The sequence below is a fragment of the Loa loa genome, assembly GCF_000183805.2.
Source record: "Loa loa unplaced genomic scaffold supercont3.351, whole genome shotgun sequence".
Taxonomy (NCBI): Eukaryota; Metazoa; Nematoda; class Chromadorea; order Rhabditida; family Onchocercidae; genus Loa; species Loa loa.
The window spans coordinates 1-18,925 of record NW_018108531.1 but is presented as its reverse complement, the minus strand read 5'-3'; the positions used below and the strand labels follow the sequence as shown (position 1 = coordinate 18,925).

General features: G+C 32.9%; 1 protein-coding gene across 1 annotated transcript; it reads right to left on the bottom strand.

Moving 5' to 3' along the window:
• Positions 1-855: 855 nt before the first annotated feature.
• LOAG_18535 (hypothetical protein) lies at positions 856-17,414 on the bottom strand. Its single transcript, XM_020451198.1, has 18 exons — positions 17,293-17,414; positions 16,699-16,803; positions 16,178-16,220; positions 14,984-15,104; positions 14,701-14,874; positions 14,341-14,428; positions 13,711-13,863; positions 13,451-13,548; positions 12,991-13,163; positions 12,626-12,711; positions 7,080-12,200; positions 6,392-6,553; positions 5,996-6,145; positions 4,410-4,510; positions 4,047-4,134; positions 3,393-3,617; positions 2,300-2,386; positions 856-1,978 (listed from the first exon to the last, which is right to left on the bottom strand). The coding sequence occupies exons 1-18, from the start codon at positions 17,401-17,403 to the stop codon at positions 1,889-1,891; spliced, it is 7,176 nt and encodes a 2,391-aa protein (XP_020305041.1). The 5' UTR covers positions 17,404-17,414; the 3' UTR covers positions 856-1,888.
• Positions 17,415-18,925: the final 1,511 nt, after the last annotated feature.

Here is an 18,925-nt window from a genome sequence, read left to right as displayed (position 1 = left end):
TAACAAATTTCTGCTAACTGCTAACAAATTTCTGCTAACTGCTAACAAATTTCTGCTAACTGCTAACAAATTTCTGCTAAACTGCTAACAAATTTCTGCTAACTGCTAACAAATTTCTGCTAGCAATTATTAATGAACATATCCATTACATATAAACTTATCCAATCCTTAGGAGGAATATCGCTACTCGTAATCTTTACTTGCATTATTTCAATACTCTTGCAATGTTTCACATTATTGTCTCTTATAATTCTTATTACTCTCTTACGTCTCTTCAAATGAATAATATTTCTTATTTACAACGAATTCTATTAGCGTACCGTATACAATTACTATTACGTACTGTATTTTGTTAACCTTATTATTGGTACAATTTTAATAAGATTAAGCTACGTGTATGTTGTGTCGTATGTATACGTCTTACTTACGTCAGTAGCAATATTGACGTGAATGAAACGTATATACACGAGGAGAATACGGAGCACTTCTTTGTATCATCCATTCGTTGTATCATTTAATTCTTTTCGAATGCTATTGTATACTGCTATATAGATATACTAATCATTTTAAAATATCGTAATTCCTTGAATAAAAGCAAAACATAACTCTTCATATTGTTTTTATGTAAAGCAATGAGATACTTGAATGTATGAAGTGTTCAGAAAGAAAAAAAAACGGAACAAAAGGATATTATATGTTTATTTCTCCAGAAGAAAATACGAATAAAAATGATTTTCATTCAAAAGGGAAAAAAAATGAGACATTGGAACAGTTAGTACAGGATAACGAAGAAAGAGAGAGATATTCTTCCTAGAAGACAAACACAATCGTTCTTTCGTATTGATTATCAAAAAAAAAAAAGTGTTTTTCTGAATTTTGCAGAAAATTTAAGTCTGAAACGGAAAAAATAGTCAAGGAACGGGGAATAGCGTCGAAGATTGGAAATAAATTTGTAAATTAATAAAAATAAGAAATGAACTCGAAATAAGTTTGCAAATGAATAAGAATATGAAATCGAAATAAGTTTGTAAATGAATGAGAATGTACATAGGGAAGGTACAAAGTTTTCAAAACAAGGTACAGGATTTTTAAAACAAATTCAATTGCTTCCTTTTGTTAACTTTAAGTCTTCTCGGAAACCGATAAAATGAGAAAAAAAGATGGTAACATAGTCTGCTAATTGTGATCGTTACAGTATCCATCAAAAATAAACGTTAGACTGAAATTCATATAGTGAAAGTGATAACATCTTACTGGAAGCGGTTAAGACTTTGAGATTCAAAATCATGAAGTTTCACTTCTTAAGAGAATTTCCTTTACCAAAGTTCATTATCACTAACATTTGGAACAGCCAAGATTCGATACATTCCATAATTACTCGTGGCTTTAGGAACTTTATTGATCAAAGAAATGCATTAAATGAAAGTCAGAAATATTCACTTGCGTATATATTCATATCTTACAGGCATTCTTCAAGCCGATGAATACATCTTAATCCATTTAGAAAACCGGGGAGATTGATAAGATCGTATTTGAGAAGCTGAAAGCACACAAATAAGTGTTCAAAAGAAATTTACACGAATATATTGGGCAGCAGTACCTTGAAATGAAAAATTAGATAGCAGTGCTTCGACATAAAAGCAAAAAAGAGAAGTGATACAAAGCTCTGACAGAGAAGGCCGAGAATTAGACCAAAACTCCTTATAATAATTTCAAAGCAACAGACTTCTTTATTAATACATCTGAAGTAACAAAAAAAAAAAAGGCTAGCTTTCCTTTTGTATCGAAGAATCGCATAAACAATAATAAAATTATCTTAACAAAAAAATAAAAAAAAAATTAAGGGGTAACAGGGTTGACGGCAGACGGTGAATTGAGAGGCTTTATGCTAACACTGTGATTCATGTTTCACTTCAATTTTTTCAACTGTCATATCCGGATTCATATTAGTCGCTTCCAAAATTGCTTGGCTCAGTTCCTGCAAAATGTTCATTGTTTGTCAATTTTGGTCTCTTAGACAATTTGAGGAGTTTAATACAACGCGAAACAGTGATCCATAGGAGTCAGATATGGGGGCTCGAAAGAAATTATGATCTAAGCAGATTAATGCAATGCATAAAATATTATTCCTTTCAGAAACGAAGAACATAGAAAAAAGCAACTATAGTGTAATTCGGCTGAATAGTATTCTTCCTAAGTGAAAGATTCTTTACTTCAGAGTTACCATCTCAACAGGATATCAACAAATAATTTGAAAGCTTGTTGAAGCATATTTATCAGGAAATTCAAATGAACTTACAGCATCATGGTCAATATCATCACAAGAATGAATAGTTACGCGATGTTCAACGTGAGTCTCAATGGCACCATTTTTCTCAGTCTTATACTGAAAATGTATCGGAATACAAATAGTCCCCGAAATACAAACAGATAATTTATCAGATTAGAAATAAGCAGTATAAAAGTAAAGTCACAGATGTCGGAAAAACCGAAATAGCTGTATCATAGAATCATTCATTCAAATAGATCGCATTTACATTTTTTTATTCTCTCATGCTCAAAGTCATGAGTCAGCTATCTAATCTACTAAAAGTGCTTTTTCTGATGCTAAGATTTGTGCATATCTAGTAACTAATTTGCAAAAATCTTTATCCCATGCAAAATCTTGTATACAATGGTGAGAAAGCTGTACATTAGATGAAATAATTTCTATGCAATTTTTTCTAAAGAAAACTATTCTCATATGTAAATTTCTCTTGCACCTATGAGAATACTGTCAATATGTAATGATTGTTCCTCTTCACACATCCCATATAGAAACCCCAAGAAACTCTAACAAGACCGAATGTTAATTTTCTCCACGTCGCCACTCAACTCTACTCAACACAATCTTGATTTATTTCCTCTCTGTTTACGAATTGTTACTTCAATATTTCTCCCATTATTCTACGTTATTAATTTGGGCTTCATTCGACTATAATCGGAATTAGTTCTAACCTATTTTTATTGCATTTGTTATTTGAACAACAATAAATGATAACTTCTATAAAATCAGTATTCAGTAAGTTATTCTTTCATTCAGTAAGTCTTTATTACTAACAAAAACAGTAATCCTCATCTTCTAATTCTCTTAATTTTTGTCACGACAACAGATGTTTCATTGAACATTAAGCGTTTCTAATCGCTACTTACGTAACAAGTGCCGTGAAGTGCATGATGTCTATATGATCCATAATATTTATTAAACTTTTCTTATTTTAAAAAAAGTATCTATTAAGCTGTGAATGGAACAAATGATTTTCTGTGAGGCAATAGCTTTTTGGAATATTACTTTTAGAATCAGGAAAAAAAAAACAAAAATCTCCTTCAAGATGAAAAAAAAAAAACTTTACAGTTATCGTTTCGATGGTACGATTGCCTTGAGTAACAGTATGACTGGAAACCAATTCTCCTGGAATATCTGAATAATCATTTCCATTGACTTCGTCCACACCACTCGTTGGTTCATAAGTTAATTTATGGTCAACTGTTTCAATAATCGGTGCATGTGAGTCCGTCACATTCACATCATCACTAAGCGTAAATGACTTCTTCATTGCTTCAGTCACACCCATCTCCTGTAGAAACAACAACTCATGAAAGTCTGAGATCATGCTTTCTTAAAGTTCATTAGCATAAACTTGTATTTGTCCCCTCTACAAAAGATTTTGGTTATCACTAAACATTATCAATAGGGGTATTAAATGATGATCTGCAGACTGCTTATATCCTTCTCTTATATGCTTATATCCTTATATATCCTTCGGTGATTTAGTTATGAGGGAAGAAACCAAACATTAGGATGACGGATTGTTTAGCTAGAAAAAAATTAAACAACGCAAATGACCCTTATTCGCGTACAGATGCTAATCATTTTACTCCATTTTAACAGATGCAATGAGACAATTCTGAAAGAATTTGCGAATGATTAAGTACACGCAAACCATTGGTAAATGATTAAGGAAAAGCAGGATTTACTAATATTGCAAGCTCATGAAAAACATTACAGAATCATCATTCCGACTCAAAAGATCAGATGGTTGATACGTTTGCTGTTGCACGGTGCCTGTCACTTGCCGAGTTTTAATCGTCTTTCTGCAATAACAACATAAATGAATATACAAATCAGTTTAGATCAATTCTCAGAAAATCACGTACCAGAAAAAGCAGTACTACAAAATCGGGAAGTTTTTCCAATCTTAAAGAATTCCAGCGCCAATAACACTATCTAATATTACAGCTATAAAACTAGATGGTTATATTTTGGCATTCTAAAGCACCCATTAAACTATACCTCACTTTCAGAAGGTTCTAAACAATTGTTTTAAAATGCAAAAAAGAGAAAATCTCTTGGAACAATCTGAACAAACTTGACAATATTTCCCTGATGATCAACACTATTGACTACTGTTTCAGGTTCATTTACTGTTTTCTGCCATGATTCAACGTTTGTATGAGGAAGCGAACCAATCTGTAACAAACAAAACAAAGTAGAAAGCATTTAAAATAATTGCACAATACTGAAAAATGAGAAATGCATGCAGGAAAACTAAGAAATATCACAAAAAACCTGAAATTTTTGGAGCATCTCTGTGTCCTAATCTCAAGCTCACAATGCAAAACAATCTATTTTCAGCACTTGACCCTATCATTGACTAGAGTACCAGAGAAATGATATCAATTTTGTATTGGAAAGTACAAAGAATATCTAAAAATTTTAGCTAGAAAAATTTTCGAGCTTCCATTCTCGGAAATAAAGTATTTAAAAAAAGTTAGAAAATTCAGTCAAACAAACGGAAACAAATAATTTTCAAATGCGGTAAATAGTTTGGTAAAAAAAAAAAATCTCTAATCGAAAAATTTTTCTTTAGGAAAAGCAAAAGTGAGTTGACAGCATAGATTTTAAGACTAGCGAAGTATACGAACAAGTCCAAGACGCATGATATTTCCACTTATGCCCCATAAGAAGTACAAAAAAAAGAGTAAAAGAAAAGAATCGTGGAGATATAAAAAACAAAACAGTAAGTCATAATTTTGAATAACTTGTTCGAAAAAATAAACTGCAATATTTTGTTTGAAAAATTAAACGCATTAAAAAAATGTAAGCATAAAGAAAGAGAAAGTTCTTTGTGCTTTAAGTCTAATCATTATACTGTGCAAGTCAGCGGAGAAATCCGTAAAAAAGGCTGACCGAGGACCATCCATTGCGCTACTGTTTTTTCTGCTACTTAAACATTGGATCTTAAACATTGCAGTATAATCACGACACTGTTAAATGAATGAAATTATTAACTTTATTAAGAAATGGAAGTAAAGTGAGAATCCGAAGTATAGCATAACCGTTAAAAGATTGCCATGTCATATACTCACACTGCCACTTTCATAATAAATGAAAGTAATGAAGCAAATGTTTCCATTTTTAAATATATAATAATGTTCACAGCCCATCCAGTACTCTCCAATGTATTTTTCAGTGATTAAAAATGCCAATTTCTTGAAAATCATCTAATGATTCTTTAAACAGTTTTTAATTTCAAATCAGTACGTCATAAGACATCGTATTTTCCAATTTTTTTTTTGACCTCACATTATTTAAAGGGTTAAAGTAAGGCTGGAAGCAGAAACAAAAAAAATATGTTTCATGGTCCAGCTTCATAATACTAATCGGACAATAAAAGGGAAAATCCATCAATCATATGGTAGCTATTAATCTTTGCCTGATTTCAAACAGACCCATTATTATTCCATTTTTGAACTCTAAAACAATGGTCGATTTTTTCTGAGTCGATTTTATATAAAAAAAAAAAAATATTTTATGAAGATAGGAAGAAATGGGAAAAAAAGCAAAACAAACTGATTTTGAAAAAAATGCAAAGTCAGTCTCATGCAAAAGATAGACAAATCAGTGAGAAAATTAGAAACTTACTAATAGCAACACGAAAAATTAACAACTTACAACATCAGCCGGATGGGTGGCTGGTACAAAGTCGACATCCTTCAGGTCATACATTTCTTCCCTGCGTTCTTTGAGCAGCATGCGTCGATCGTCTAGTTTTGCTTCATCAGAAGGTAATTCACCAATCATTTCAGACTTGTCTGCATTTTTCTGCAACGTATTTATTGCGGAGTGGAAAGAAGATAAATTAAGTTGCAAGATATTTGAAACTCGAAACAAGGAACTTACAGTAATTATTTTAATTATTTAACAAATATCACGCAATGCAAACGCTGCAGGACAACTTTTTAAGTATTACATATCTTATAGCAGAGTAGAATGCCTATGTGACGATTCGTGCTTTATGAAATAACAATTAATTCATATATCTGCTTTTAAAAATCAATAAAAAAATACCTTTGACAGACTGGAAGACAAGGGATCATAGTATGATCCAACTTCGATTTCAGATGCATTGGAACCTTCGCTTTCACGTGGCGATGCACTTGTTTTCGATTGTTTCTTTCCTTTCTTCGATTTCTTTTTAATATCTGATGATGGCGATGTTTTGGTAACTGCCTAAAACCGAAATAGATCATAACAGCTAAACTAATTTCACTTCATGTGCTTACAACACAAATACTTTTCAGTGCTTTAAAACATTCCGCTAATAGAAGCTAACTGACAACAAAAATTTTGTGTGTACGGCTGATTTTTTGATAATTTCGAAATTTCACAACAAATGAAACAGAGACAACAAAAAGACACAACGATTCAAAGACCAATGTCGCATAAAATGGCTGCATAATTTTTATCTGAAGGAAACGAAAAATCGCGATTTTCGAAATTTCAATTGCCAGTCATGAAAAACAACATGAAATCACTAGCTCCAGTTGAGGAATAACTTAAACTACGTGGACAGCAACCATATGATAATTAGAGCTACAAACCGGAAAAATATACTGAAACAAAGTGAAAGAACAACAGCCTAATTGAAAAGGAAAATGTGCAATATAGTAACAAATTATGACTCCAACTATTTTCAACTACAAAAATTCTAAAAAAAGCAAGAAGTCGTGTATCAATTTTGTATTATAGCACACACCTGCGTTACTTGTCGCTTGATTTGCTCCACAAAACCATCTGGTCCTTTGGGGTCCGTTGAATGAGTCAGGACTGGAATATCTGGAGGTGTCTGAGTAAATATATACGGTTCATCTGGTATTTCACCAACACTTATTCTACTTCGATGAAATAACTTTTCAGTTTCGAAAGTTTCCGGCTTCGTACACTGACTTTCGCGTCCTTCCGTCTGGGTACCTAACTTTTCCCAGGTCAATTCCGAAACAAACGTTTCCCCCAACGAGGTTTGTTTTCTCACATCAACCGCAGATTGTTCTTGTCTCCAACTCTCCTTTTGATCTTCCGATAAAGCAGGCAGATCATTACACTCTTTCATTTCTTTCGAACGATGACTAAACAACTGCCTCCATTTACCTCCTCTTCGTTCTCCAGTTTCAGTAACAATTTCATCAGTAATTACTTCATCATCTGGTTTTTCAGCAGCTAAGTTTTGAGTAGTTGCCAGCCCGATCCGCTCCGTCGCGTCACCTGCAGTTGCTGGGGTAGATATTTCCATATTCTCAACAAAGGCCGGGAAACTGGGAACATATGAGAAATCATAAACTGGGACAAAATCTCGCCTTATTCGCTCTCCAATTTGAGTAGCATCTGATGAAGAATCAACCGAACCAAACATAATTTTTGTTCGCATTATGTTATATTCTAATTCATTGGATGGTGAGGTCATTTCTACCGGTGTTAATTTAATTCCATAAGCATCTCGCTCTATCAACTTCTGCTGTTTTTGATGCTCTTCTTGATCTTTATCTTTCGGTTTGCTTCCACGCCACAATGAAGAGAAAAAACTACCTCTGGTACTTTTGTCACTGTCTTTCCTGTTTTCCTTTAAGGTAACATCACCTCCAGTCAACTTCTTTTTCATTTTCAATCCAGTAACTTCTTTACGTGGTTTGTCAGCACCATTTGCTTCATGTATCTCCCTAATCGTTACTCCACCAGTTCCTACAGCTTCAGTTATGTGCGCATCTTTTTCAGGCTCATATTTGGAACTGCTATGAGTTGCAACTTTTGACTCTAAATCACATGGTGGACCACGAAGATGAAATCCTTTCACTACGAAGTTGGATCGTTTACTAATATCGCCTGACACATTTGCTTCATTTGTTTTCAGATCTGAATCCTGCTTTAAATCTTCACCAGCACTTCCCATTTCGCGCTTAACCTTAACTTTTGCTATATATCCAACATAATCACGCTTGTCATATTTTTTCAGACCACTTTCAGTTGAGTCATCGACAGTCTCCAGTGAAAAAATATTTTTCTTGTCCATTAATTTCGATTCCTCTGTGTTTCTTAATTTGCCACTCTCATTAGTCTTTGATGTATGAGATGAAACTCCAGCTACCGTTGTTATCATTTTCTGCTTAGGAATTCCAGGACTACTCAAATTCAATGGCAAGCCATCGGGAAGTTCAGAATCACGTTTAAGATAGATGAACGCGTCCTTTTTCGTCTCGATATTTGCTTTGCTTTGATCTGATGGTGGTAGAGAACTACGATTTAAGGACTCTTCCTCCATATCTATAGAAAGAGCCAGTTTACTCGTTTTAACATTGGTTGACAAATCCTTATCAGTTGCATTAATAATTGGTTTCTTCTTGTCTTTTGTAGTTAATCGAACATCTGCCACTTCATGACATGAATCGAAATTACTAGTGTGATTCACAGGCTCCTCAGTAGAAATATTCATATCGGTAAAGCCAGAGTTAGACTTCTTCGAATTTAACTTGCTTTCTTTGTCTGTTGGTCGCCAAAAATGGAACGGATCAAACTTTCCACGTTTGCCATTATCTTCTCCATACTCTGAAGTTGTAAAAGACTCCTTCTTGAGATAGAGATTTGCATTCATTTTTTTATTTTCATTTTTTATGTGAAAATTACTCTCCGGTTCTTTCACAGAATCCTTCACTAACATTGTTGAAACCATCTGCGAAGGCGATGATGCTGCCTGACTTGCAGTAAAATCAATGGAAACCTCCGGTTCTTGTTGCCGAATAAGATGAGGTTTCGACGAGGCCACCAGTTTCACTTTCTTATCGTCTGAAAAGTCTTCTTTTTCACTGCGCATCGACTTACGCCAAAATGAAAAAATTCCTTTGTGCTTTGATGATTCAGCTGTAATACCACTTTCGCCATGCTCCTTATTAGAAGTAACGTTCATTTTTTCCGATCCTTTAAGCTTTTCTGGATAACAAGCGATTGACGTTGAACTGCTGCTGAAACTTGTACTTGAACTTAAACTTGATTCAGTGCTACTATCACGCAATCTTTTTCCCTTCTTGTAAGAAATTCCACTGTGATATGCTGTTGCGCATTCCCGCAAGGGTGTGAATGGTAGTTCCTTTTCACACTCTAAGTAGCTCATTGGCCCATCATACGGAACAGTAACAAGATTATATGTCTCGGGTTTCACGAAAGACTTCCCCACAATTTCAATATCACCGGAAACTGTACGATATTTGAAAGGATACTTCCTGACCTTTCTTTTTCCCTCTACTGGAGTTTTGCAAACAATCTTTGCTACACATGTGGTTACCTGATCGTCATTTTTTGACAACAGAGCATCGCTATCATTTTGTTGTTCCTCATAATGCTTCACATCAGAGTCATTTACTTTCAGATGTAACGCAGCAATTTTTTTAGCTTTCAAAGTACTAGATTTCTCTTCATTCTTTCGTTTGTTTGTTTTGCGTGCTTTCACATAAGTGCTGCCAGGATGATACACAGCGGAATACTCATGAATTGGCGCAAACTGTAATCCCTTTACATAATTTGTGGATTCCAAAGGACCTTGATATGGTGTACATTCTCGTTTATAACTTTCAGGCTTAATATTTTCTTTCGCGACAAATTCCACAGTACCTCTATGTTTTGCTCTCTTAAACGTCCTATAATTAGGTGGTAGATTTTGTATTTGATTTTGTACTTCCACTGCAAGATGCAGAGGCTGAAATGAAAATTCATTAACTCGAGATAACTTCACTGGAGGAGGTGTATTGTCCAGAATACATTCACTATGTGATTGTTCAAATAGTTCAGTTTTTTTAGGAATTTCTACTGATTTACCAGAAGCTAATATACTGTATGTCGGTCGAATCGTATGCTCAACATCTTTTGATTCTTGAGTGTCTTTGAGAATAGTTTCTTTTTTCAAATTACTTGGTTTAATTTGACCCTCTCTAAGATGCAGTACAGCTTTCATTTTTTGATGGCTGCTTTCATTTTCAACATTCGGCATGTCAGCCAATTTCGTACCTTTCTTAACTTTAATTTTTTGCACGAATTTCTGCATTTCAGAATCCGGTGTGACGCCGACTTTCATCTGATCCAGATATTCCTTTTCTTCCATTTCATGCATGAGATGTTTTCTTTTAACTTCCTCGTTGATTGGTCTTTTTTCAACATCATCAGCATTGGTTAATTCACTTTTATCAACTTCAGATATATCAAGAACTGCTGTCCACTTTTTTCTTTTATCAGTTTGCACCTCTTCATCAGTTGATGCTTCACTCGATGTAGTTTTTTGTCGCTCTTTCTGAATCAAAAACTTTCGGGATTTCTTATCTTTAAGAGTCGATATACCGCTATGATAAACCGTAGCATTTTCATGGATTGGTGAAAATGGAAGCTCTTCTTCACGTCTAATGTTATGTAACACTTCATCATAAGAGGTTGATGGCATCCCATAAGCTCCAGGTCTAACGCGATAACTATCCGAGGCGCTTACGAAAAGACGACAAGTTTGCTTCGGTTCCGCAGAGTCATATACTTTCTCCTTGACATCACTTTTATCGGTTTCAATCCCAACTGTCATAGGCTCACTTCTCTTCAAGTATTCCATCTGTTGAAGTCCTTTTTCAGATGATTCCGCATTGCAATAACTTGCTTGCACGGTTTGTCTTTCATAACCTGGTTGTTTGACATGAATAAACGCAGTTTTCTTTGTTTTATCTTCTTGTTCACTCATAGATCCGGACTTATCAACCGTAGGATCACCGATAATTAATTTCTTCGCATTTTTCTCTGTCTTCTCCTTAACTTTTGCATTTTTTTCCTTCAATAATTTTGCCTGAGATTTTTCGGGCTTTTTATAACAGCTAAGCCAATTTCGTATGTTGCCTTTTTCATCGATGTCTGTTCGATTTGGATCTATAGTATCGTAAAATCCTTGATTATAGACGTAAGCATGAGCACTTAGTGGTTCTGTCGGTAGCTCCCTACTACGTTCAATATGCAAAATAGGCCCCCTGATTTTTTCAGTTGCCGGATATTTTTCCTTATCCACCTTTAGTTTATTCACAACACCATCAGTTTTCAAATATTTCTCACGTTCAGATACTTCGAAATCTTTGTTTCCGCCAATGAAACGCGAGAAACCAGAATGATAGATATCAGCAAAGCGATGTATTGGATAAGCTTCAATGTCTTCTTCTTTTACAAGAATGTTAGTTTCTGCACCATTTCGATGAAATATTTTTCCCACTGATCCCAATTTTGGTCTATGGACTAGCACAAAATCATCATCTAACTCAAGTGGTGGCTCACGAAGTCGTTTACTTCGACTTTCAGTCAATTCTTCCTCATAATGTCCAGGATGATACACAACTGCCTTATCTTCAACTGGTAAAAATCCCGTATCCTTTTCTCTTCGCAAAGCAGATATATCTGGTTTTCTCTCGCATAAATTATCCGATACGTAGCTTGGCTGATGATGAAAATCGTCATAAGAAATTTCTTGCGTGGAAGGACTAGCACCTCGAGTAATTTTTATGGGATATGGAGAAACATCAGACGAAAAAGACTGCTCGAAATACTGACCAGTAACAGTAGTGCCAGTAGTAGTAACAGTAGTAATAGTAGTAGTAGTAGTAGTAGCAATAGTTGTGGTAATGGCAGCGGTATTATCATTAGTAGTAGTCGCAACAGTAGTAAAAATAGCAGAAGAATGAACACTATCAAGCAGTTTTCCTGAAGTATTATTGGTGTTACCCACCTCTGCACCGTTTGGCATTGTGTTATTTTCTCTGTTCTGCGCAGCTTCTATGGTATGTGTTGAAGATATCTTTTCGGGCGAAATCATCTGCTGAAAGTAATCATTATGAGAAAAAAAAAAAGAAAAGAAAATACAGACTTGCAAATATGACAAACAAGATTTATAAAGTTAAGCAAATTGTTCATTAGTAATGAAAAATATAAAAAAATCTTTACTAAATTCAATTTCCTTTAATTTCCGACTTCAACACTATTACTTATCAAATCACTACCATTTCTTCCTGTTTATGATCTCCCAGTTCAGTATCTTATCTAATCAGTGAATGATCATAAATAAAAAAAATTCCAGTATACAGCCCATACTGCTGAAAATCCGATAATCATATAAAAGCTTAACTTTGCACAACATAATGCTCGGAAAAGTCGATATATAAAGAGAACAGAAGGAAAAAGTTGTCGTCATTTTATGAGAAAAGCTCTTCCTTGGGACTATATTTTTCAAGCAAAATAACTTACACTGCTGTCCCATTTTAATTTCCTACCGGTTTCATTCTCGGAATACATCACCGGCAAAGTTCGACTTACTGCAACCGGAACTGCAACTGCAAAAAAAGTGATAAGGACCATTAACTGAATAAAATTCTGTTCGATTCCAAGACTAAGATTACCAAAATATGCTTGAGTCCCAAGGCTGTGATAATGAATTTACAAATTTAAAACGATTATGGAAATTAAAATGCTTCCTTTACTTGTTTTGCAAAATGAATAGATCGCAGTCTTTTGAAACTAAAACAAAAAAAAAAAGGCTATGTTCAACTATGTCTAGAAACAAAATCTTAATTTGCATCCAATTTAGAAAAAATTTTAAACAGTCACCTTACCGTTTTCATCATTTTGAGTTATACGAACACTCTGAGAACGTTGAATTGGCTGACTATTGCAGAACATTTGTGAAGCCATTTTTGACTGGAATTGAGTGCGCCCCTGGTAACGGAATCTAGCCGAACCCCAACGGAATAAGCCCTTATGTGGTTTTTCTTCTGGCTGGATCAATCTGTAACTTTTGTAATCGTAAAAAGTTGTGTAGCAATGATTGGAATGATAGATCTCGTCTTTTATTGACTTGTAATTTAATCAATAAATTATTCCAAATTATTAAATCATTAGAGATGAAAAAAGTCCTTGTTAAGCGGTTTGACGTATAAAATATTATAGGCATAAACTGAATTATAGAATTCCTGAATGAACAAGAAATAAGCAATGAACTGAAAGACTGAATCATCTATTAATAATGGTTATATCATAACACAAACAAAGAGATGATCAAATGGATAAGTAAACCTGAAGAACGTGTGATGTTCAACACCGCATTGCCAAACTCGTTTTGCTGCTTCGTAATCGGGTAATTTGAAAGCAGACGTTGCTTCATTTTTTTCGAGCTAGAAAAAACTTAGATTGATTTGAATAACTTTAAAGCTAGAAAAAACTTATATTGATTTGAACAACTTTAAACAATTTTTTGATCTTTGGAAAGGAATTCAAAAAATGTTTACTAAACTTAGTTTCCTTTTTCCAGCCAAGAAAATATCGCGAAAACTCACTTCACCAGGTTTAACTTTGATTATGAAGATATTGCGTCGATAACCAATTTTGATGATGTTCTGCCAAAGAAAACGATGTACACGGATCTGATCAAGATATACATTTATTCCATGGGCACTGATGCCAATCTGTACAGGCGTACCTTTTCCATCCTAAAAAGATAGGAAAAAATTCACACCTTTCAACAAATATTCGTTACTGCACCATTTATTATTAGTCCGTCCATAAACCGTCATTTCACAATGACGAACTCCTTATTTTACATTTCCAAATCCAAAAGCGCAACCATAGAGAACATAACTGTGTGAAAATCACAAATTATATAAAATGAAAAAGCCAGGCCCACTCCATTTCCTATCTCTCAACATAGACTGTTCAGTCACTAAACATTAAATCACCTACGTAATTTACCCACTGTTTTATTCGAGAATTACTTAATTCCCAGCTTATTTCCAACTCATACGATCCACTATACATAGCCTCTTGCTCATTTCAAGCTCATACGATTCACTATATATAGCCCTATTTCGAACTATACCAACCATTTTAGGCAAAATGAACGGAAATTTTGTAGAAAAGCATTTTAAGCAAATATTCTGAAAATGATTAAGAAACGGCACTGCTCAAACCTTTGCATGGAAAAGTTGAACACCATACATACTCAACTTTTTGGCATTTTCCAGATAATGTAAATCCGCTTCAGCCGACGTTTCGCCTCTACAAATTTTGTGTTATTGAAAATCGAACGAAATCAAACTATCTTATGAACCAATTGAAATTCTTTTAAACATTCTTACAAAGTATCAAGTTTAATCAGTAGCAAATGTAAAGTTAGTTTCCCCTGCACGTGTTGTTTAAAATTTGGGCAGTAATATTCTCTTCCTGGAAAATATTTTGGAAAGATACAACAACATGAATCATGATAAATCTTGCTGAAATATCCATTGTTGGGATGAATAAAACAAAGGAAAGAAACCAAATAGATTTACTTGTGCTGTTTATGCAGTTCTTCAACTTTTTCATACAGTGTTTCATTTGGTAAAGGAGCCAAATGGCAACTTCTGAGGAAATCAATATATTGCAATGAAGGCTCGTAATCCCCTCGTACAGATTGAGCGACGTATGAACCCAATAAAGCGTGTGTAGCAAGAGTAGCTGGAAGCCTGGAAATTTACAATAATTTAGGAAACTTTTAAACTTAACGAAAAAAAAACTGCGGGAATTTCAATCAAAAAACAATGAATTGCATAAGTTATGCGATAAAATACTGACTTGCCAGTAGAAATATCATGCCGAATTTGCAAGGTTAAAAGATGACGTGTCCTGTCCTCCGCCAATGTTGCTGGTTCCGGTGGATAAAATTTCACTTTAAAATTGAAGTTCCATGGACGACCTGAAATAAATTTGACAATTACAATCGTGTTTTTCAAAAATCATAAATCTAATGTATGACAAATCCAGAGCAGGATTTGATTTCATGTCAAGCGCGACCTTCATTGTAATCAGTTAAGGTAATGGATAAGACAAAAAATATTTGTCCGTATTTAAAATTGTAAAATCATTGTTATGATAAAATGGTCCCCACAACCCGCCAAACTCTTTGAATTTGGAATTACTTAGATCTCTATGTAGTCCTAGGAGTGAATTTCACAACTAATAAAAAATAATGAAGCAAATTAAATAAGAGAAAAAAAGGAAAGTAAAAGAAGAAAAATCATTAATATCCATACTGTCTTCCACTTTTCCCACAGCTCACCAGGTATTAAAGAATGAAGTTTATACGTCTCATAATTGGGTCTTAAATCTTAATCATATGATCACTATTTTCCGGATATCTTAGTGGTTTACCCAGCGTTTTCATCGCGTCAAACTTTTAGAGCATAGTATTATTTTATTTTTTTAGGCATGATATTATTTTACCATTTTCTGAACCTTGATTTATTTTCTCAATTATAAAGCAAACGTTGGTGTATTATGAAGAGAAATTTGAAATCAACAACATCGCAGACCAAACTGTGAGAAGTTAATAAAGGAATATCATTTTGAAATTGCTGGTTAGGAAGGACAATCTATTTTGAAATAGGATATATATCTTTCAGATCAGAGATCATAATTACAGACGTCAAACTATCAAACCAAAAATAAGTTCAGGCATAAAATGCTACAAAATTTGCAGCTCTCATAAGGTTACTTCCACAAAAATGAAAAAAACAAAGTCGATAGAAGTTTAAGAGAATTTTTTTTCTTTTGTGGTAAGCAAGAAAATTTCTTCCTGACTATGCCTTATTTTAATACTATAATATGATCTTTCATGCAAATAAAGGGTTGACGGTATTATACAAGGACTGCAGAATCAAAGAAACACTGTAAGCTTTTGAAAATTGATAAGCAACAAGCAATTCCTTTTCAATTTGTAAACCAAATTAATCATGAAAGTGTTTGTTTATTGAAATCATTTAAACGTACCTTTTAACTGCTTTGAAATTCGCTTATCATCATAGATCCATTGCTAAAAAAATATGAATGTCGAGTACATACAATGGAATTGTTATGCTTATAAAACCAGCAAATCATAAGGGGATTTTTGGAACAAAGGAATTTGAACAAATTTACTTAAAGGCTAGATACAATTATCCATACTATTCAAAATATTCAATCAGCTAAAATTCATGCAGGAAATGGAGGATAACGGATAGAAGAAAACAGAGAGAAGAAGCTTGACTGGCTTATGGAAAGAGATGTGGCATTATAACTTATGCCATATCTTATCAAAAAATGAATAGATCCGCCTTACTTTATCAGTTTCTTTCATCATCCACAGTAACAATATATGTAAAAAAATTAAAAGACTGAAAAAAAAATCAATCTATAGAAAACCTTGTCTGAAGATATTTTTATTTGAACTGCACACTTTTGGTCATTATATTAACAAAAAATCAATCAAAAAACATGTCACACTAATATCAGGAAGTGATATATGAACTCACTTGGTTGCCATCATCATCGGCAAAAGATAATCCGAAGTAATCTTTTTCAGCGAGACCAAGAAACGCACACACTTTATCAAACAGCTCACCTCCATCAGCTTTTTTCTAAAGAGATTTCAAGTAAATCATTATAAAAGTTCTGAAGTATATCCATAGCATAAAAAATCTGAAATTCTCTATTTTAAGTTAAAAATGCAATAAATCAAGAACTCAGCATCACTTTCAATGACTGCAGATATACAATTTCGATAACTAAAAAAAAAGAAAATGAAATAAAAAACTTAAGAACACATATAAGTTGATGCTTCATTTATGAATCATATCTAAATGCAAACAAAAGAAAACGGAAAGAAAAAACACTAAAAGGAAACATACATAATTCAGCCACAAAAAATGGAACTGATATAACTGTTTAAAAAAAAATCAATTTTTCCACAAAAGACAAAATAACAAAAAGTGCAACTGATTTTAGGTTGTTATTAATGCTTTGAACTATGATGCTTTAAAAGTGAGAAGTTTATGTTGCATTAAAATTCGTTTAAATAGATAAATCTGTTTGAAAATGATTTCAAATGATCAAAATAAATAACTAACCGATACATAAAAGATATGTTTGGTGGAATCGAGAAATTGTACCGTTGCGGGTTGCTGATCCATCGTTTGTTGAATATTACCAATCTCACCTTCTGTTGTCTTCTTACCCATTAGTTCTGCAAAGAAAAAAAAAAAAAAAAAATAGAATGAAAAAGAAACTATTTGATTACTTATTTTCAATCAAAATACGAAGAAAAATAAAGGAAAAAAGAAAAAAAAAGTGAAGATCAAAAGGAAAGCGACATACGACACTGGAAAAGACCCTTCAATCATTTTAAATAATGGAGTATACTTTCATTTGACTTAAAATGATGTTTACAGCACTTTTATAATTACGAATAACAACATTTAACTAGCTAATCCTTAATGCATCGCTTTTTTTTTAATGAACATTGCAGTGTTTATCTTCTGGAAAGAGTGAAAAAATAAAAACGATTTCGAAGAATAATAACTATAATAACCTATACAAAAGAATAATAACTAAAATTTGACAGTTATTTCTAGCATATGTTATGTGTCACATAATTCAACTTTTATGAAAGTAAGCAAGGAAAAAAAAAATTACTTAATGAATTTTAACATGTCAATTCAGTTTTTAAATTTTGGTTTATAACAGAATAATTGAATATAAAAAAAGAAAAAATAATCATCCCTAAGAAAGAAAGAAGGAGGGAAAAATAGCAATATCAAATTCATTCATTCATTAGATAAGCTTATGACAATAGCCTATTTTCAACAAATATAAATTAACGAAGTAAAAAAGAGAATAAAATCAAAAAAATATGGAAAATATTTGATTGGCAACGTATAACAGATACTACTCTATCGTAATTAATAAGCCTTGTTTTATAAGGAAAAAAAAAAAGAAAAAAAGTGGAATTAGATTATAACAATCTCGAGCGGAGAAAAAAAGTACAAGAGAAGAAAATAAATTTTAAATAAGAATGCATCAAACATGATTAATAAATGACGAATATCATGCGAATGAGGGAGATGAAAAAAGCGCTCGATTAATTATTCTTCACTAGTGTATACTGTAAAAATGTATATGTATACATATATATATATATATATATATATATATTGAGTGATACTTGTAGAATGACAACATTAATGTCTGTCAGAAGGACATTGCAACCGATGAAATGCTTTATCAGAAGAATATGAATCATATCAGATGAAACTAGGATGCCTAAGAAAGAAAAGACAGAAAGATATGAAATGATGTAGAGATGCTTATAAAAGGTATTATATTATTGTTCAAATTTAGAGTCATAAAATTAGAATCATAAAAAGGAGACACATTATTTGATACATTCTTAGATAACGAATACATTTGACTAATAAAAAAAAAAATTAATCATAATAATGTTTTATTAATGGCACATCATATATTACTACATATTTAAGATTATCATTAAATTTTAACAAGTAAGCTACCCGCTCATATAGATTCTAATATTAATAAGTTACCTATCCATTACATATTTAAGATTATCATTAAATTTTAACGGGTAAGTTACCCGCTCATATAGATTCCAATATTAATAAGTTACCTATCCATTACATATTTAAGATTATCATTAAATTTTAACAAGTAAGTTACCCGCTCATATAGGTTCTAATATTAATA

Bases quoted from the DNA above. Each gene is read 5' to 3' on its own strand.
- LOAG_18535 (XM_020451198.1), bottom strand. From the start codon at position 17,403: ATGGGTAAGAAGACAACAGAAGGTGAGATTGGTAATATTCAACAAACG. The intron at 16,804-17,292 runs GTTAGTTATTTA...AAATCTCTTTAG, and splicing joins AACATATCTTTTATGTATCG to AAAAAAGCTGATGGAGGTGA. The intron at 13,864-14,340 runs GTTTGAGCAGTG...CTATCTTTTTAG, and splicing joins TTCAACTTTTCCATGCAAAG to GATGGAAAAGGTACGCCTGT.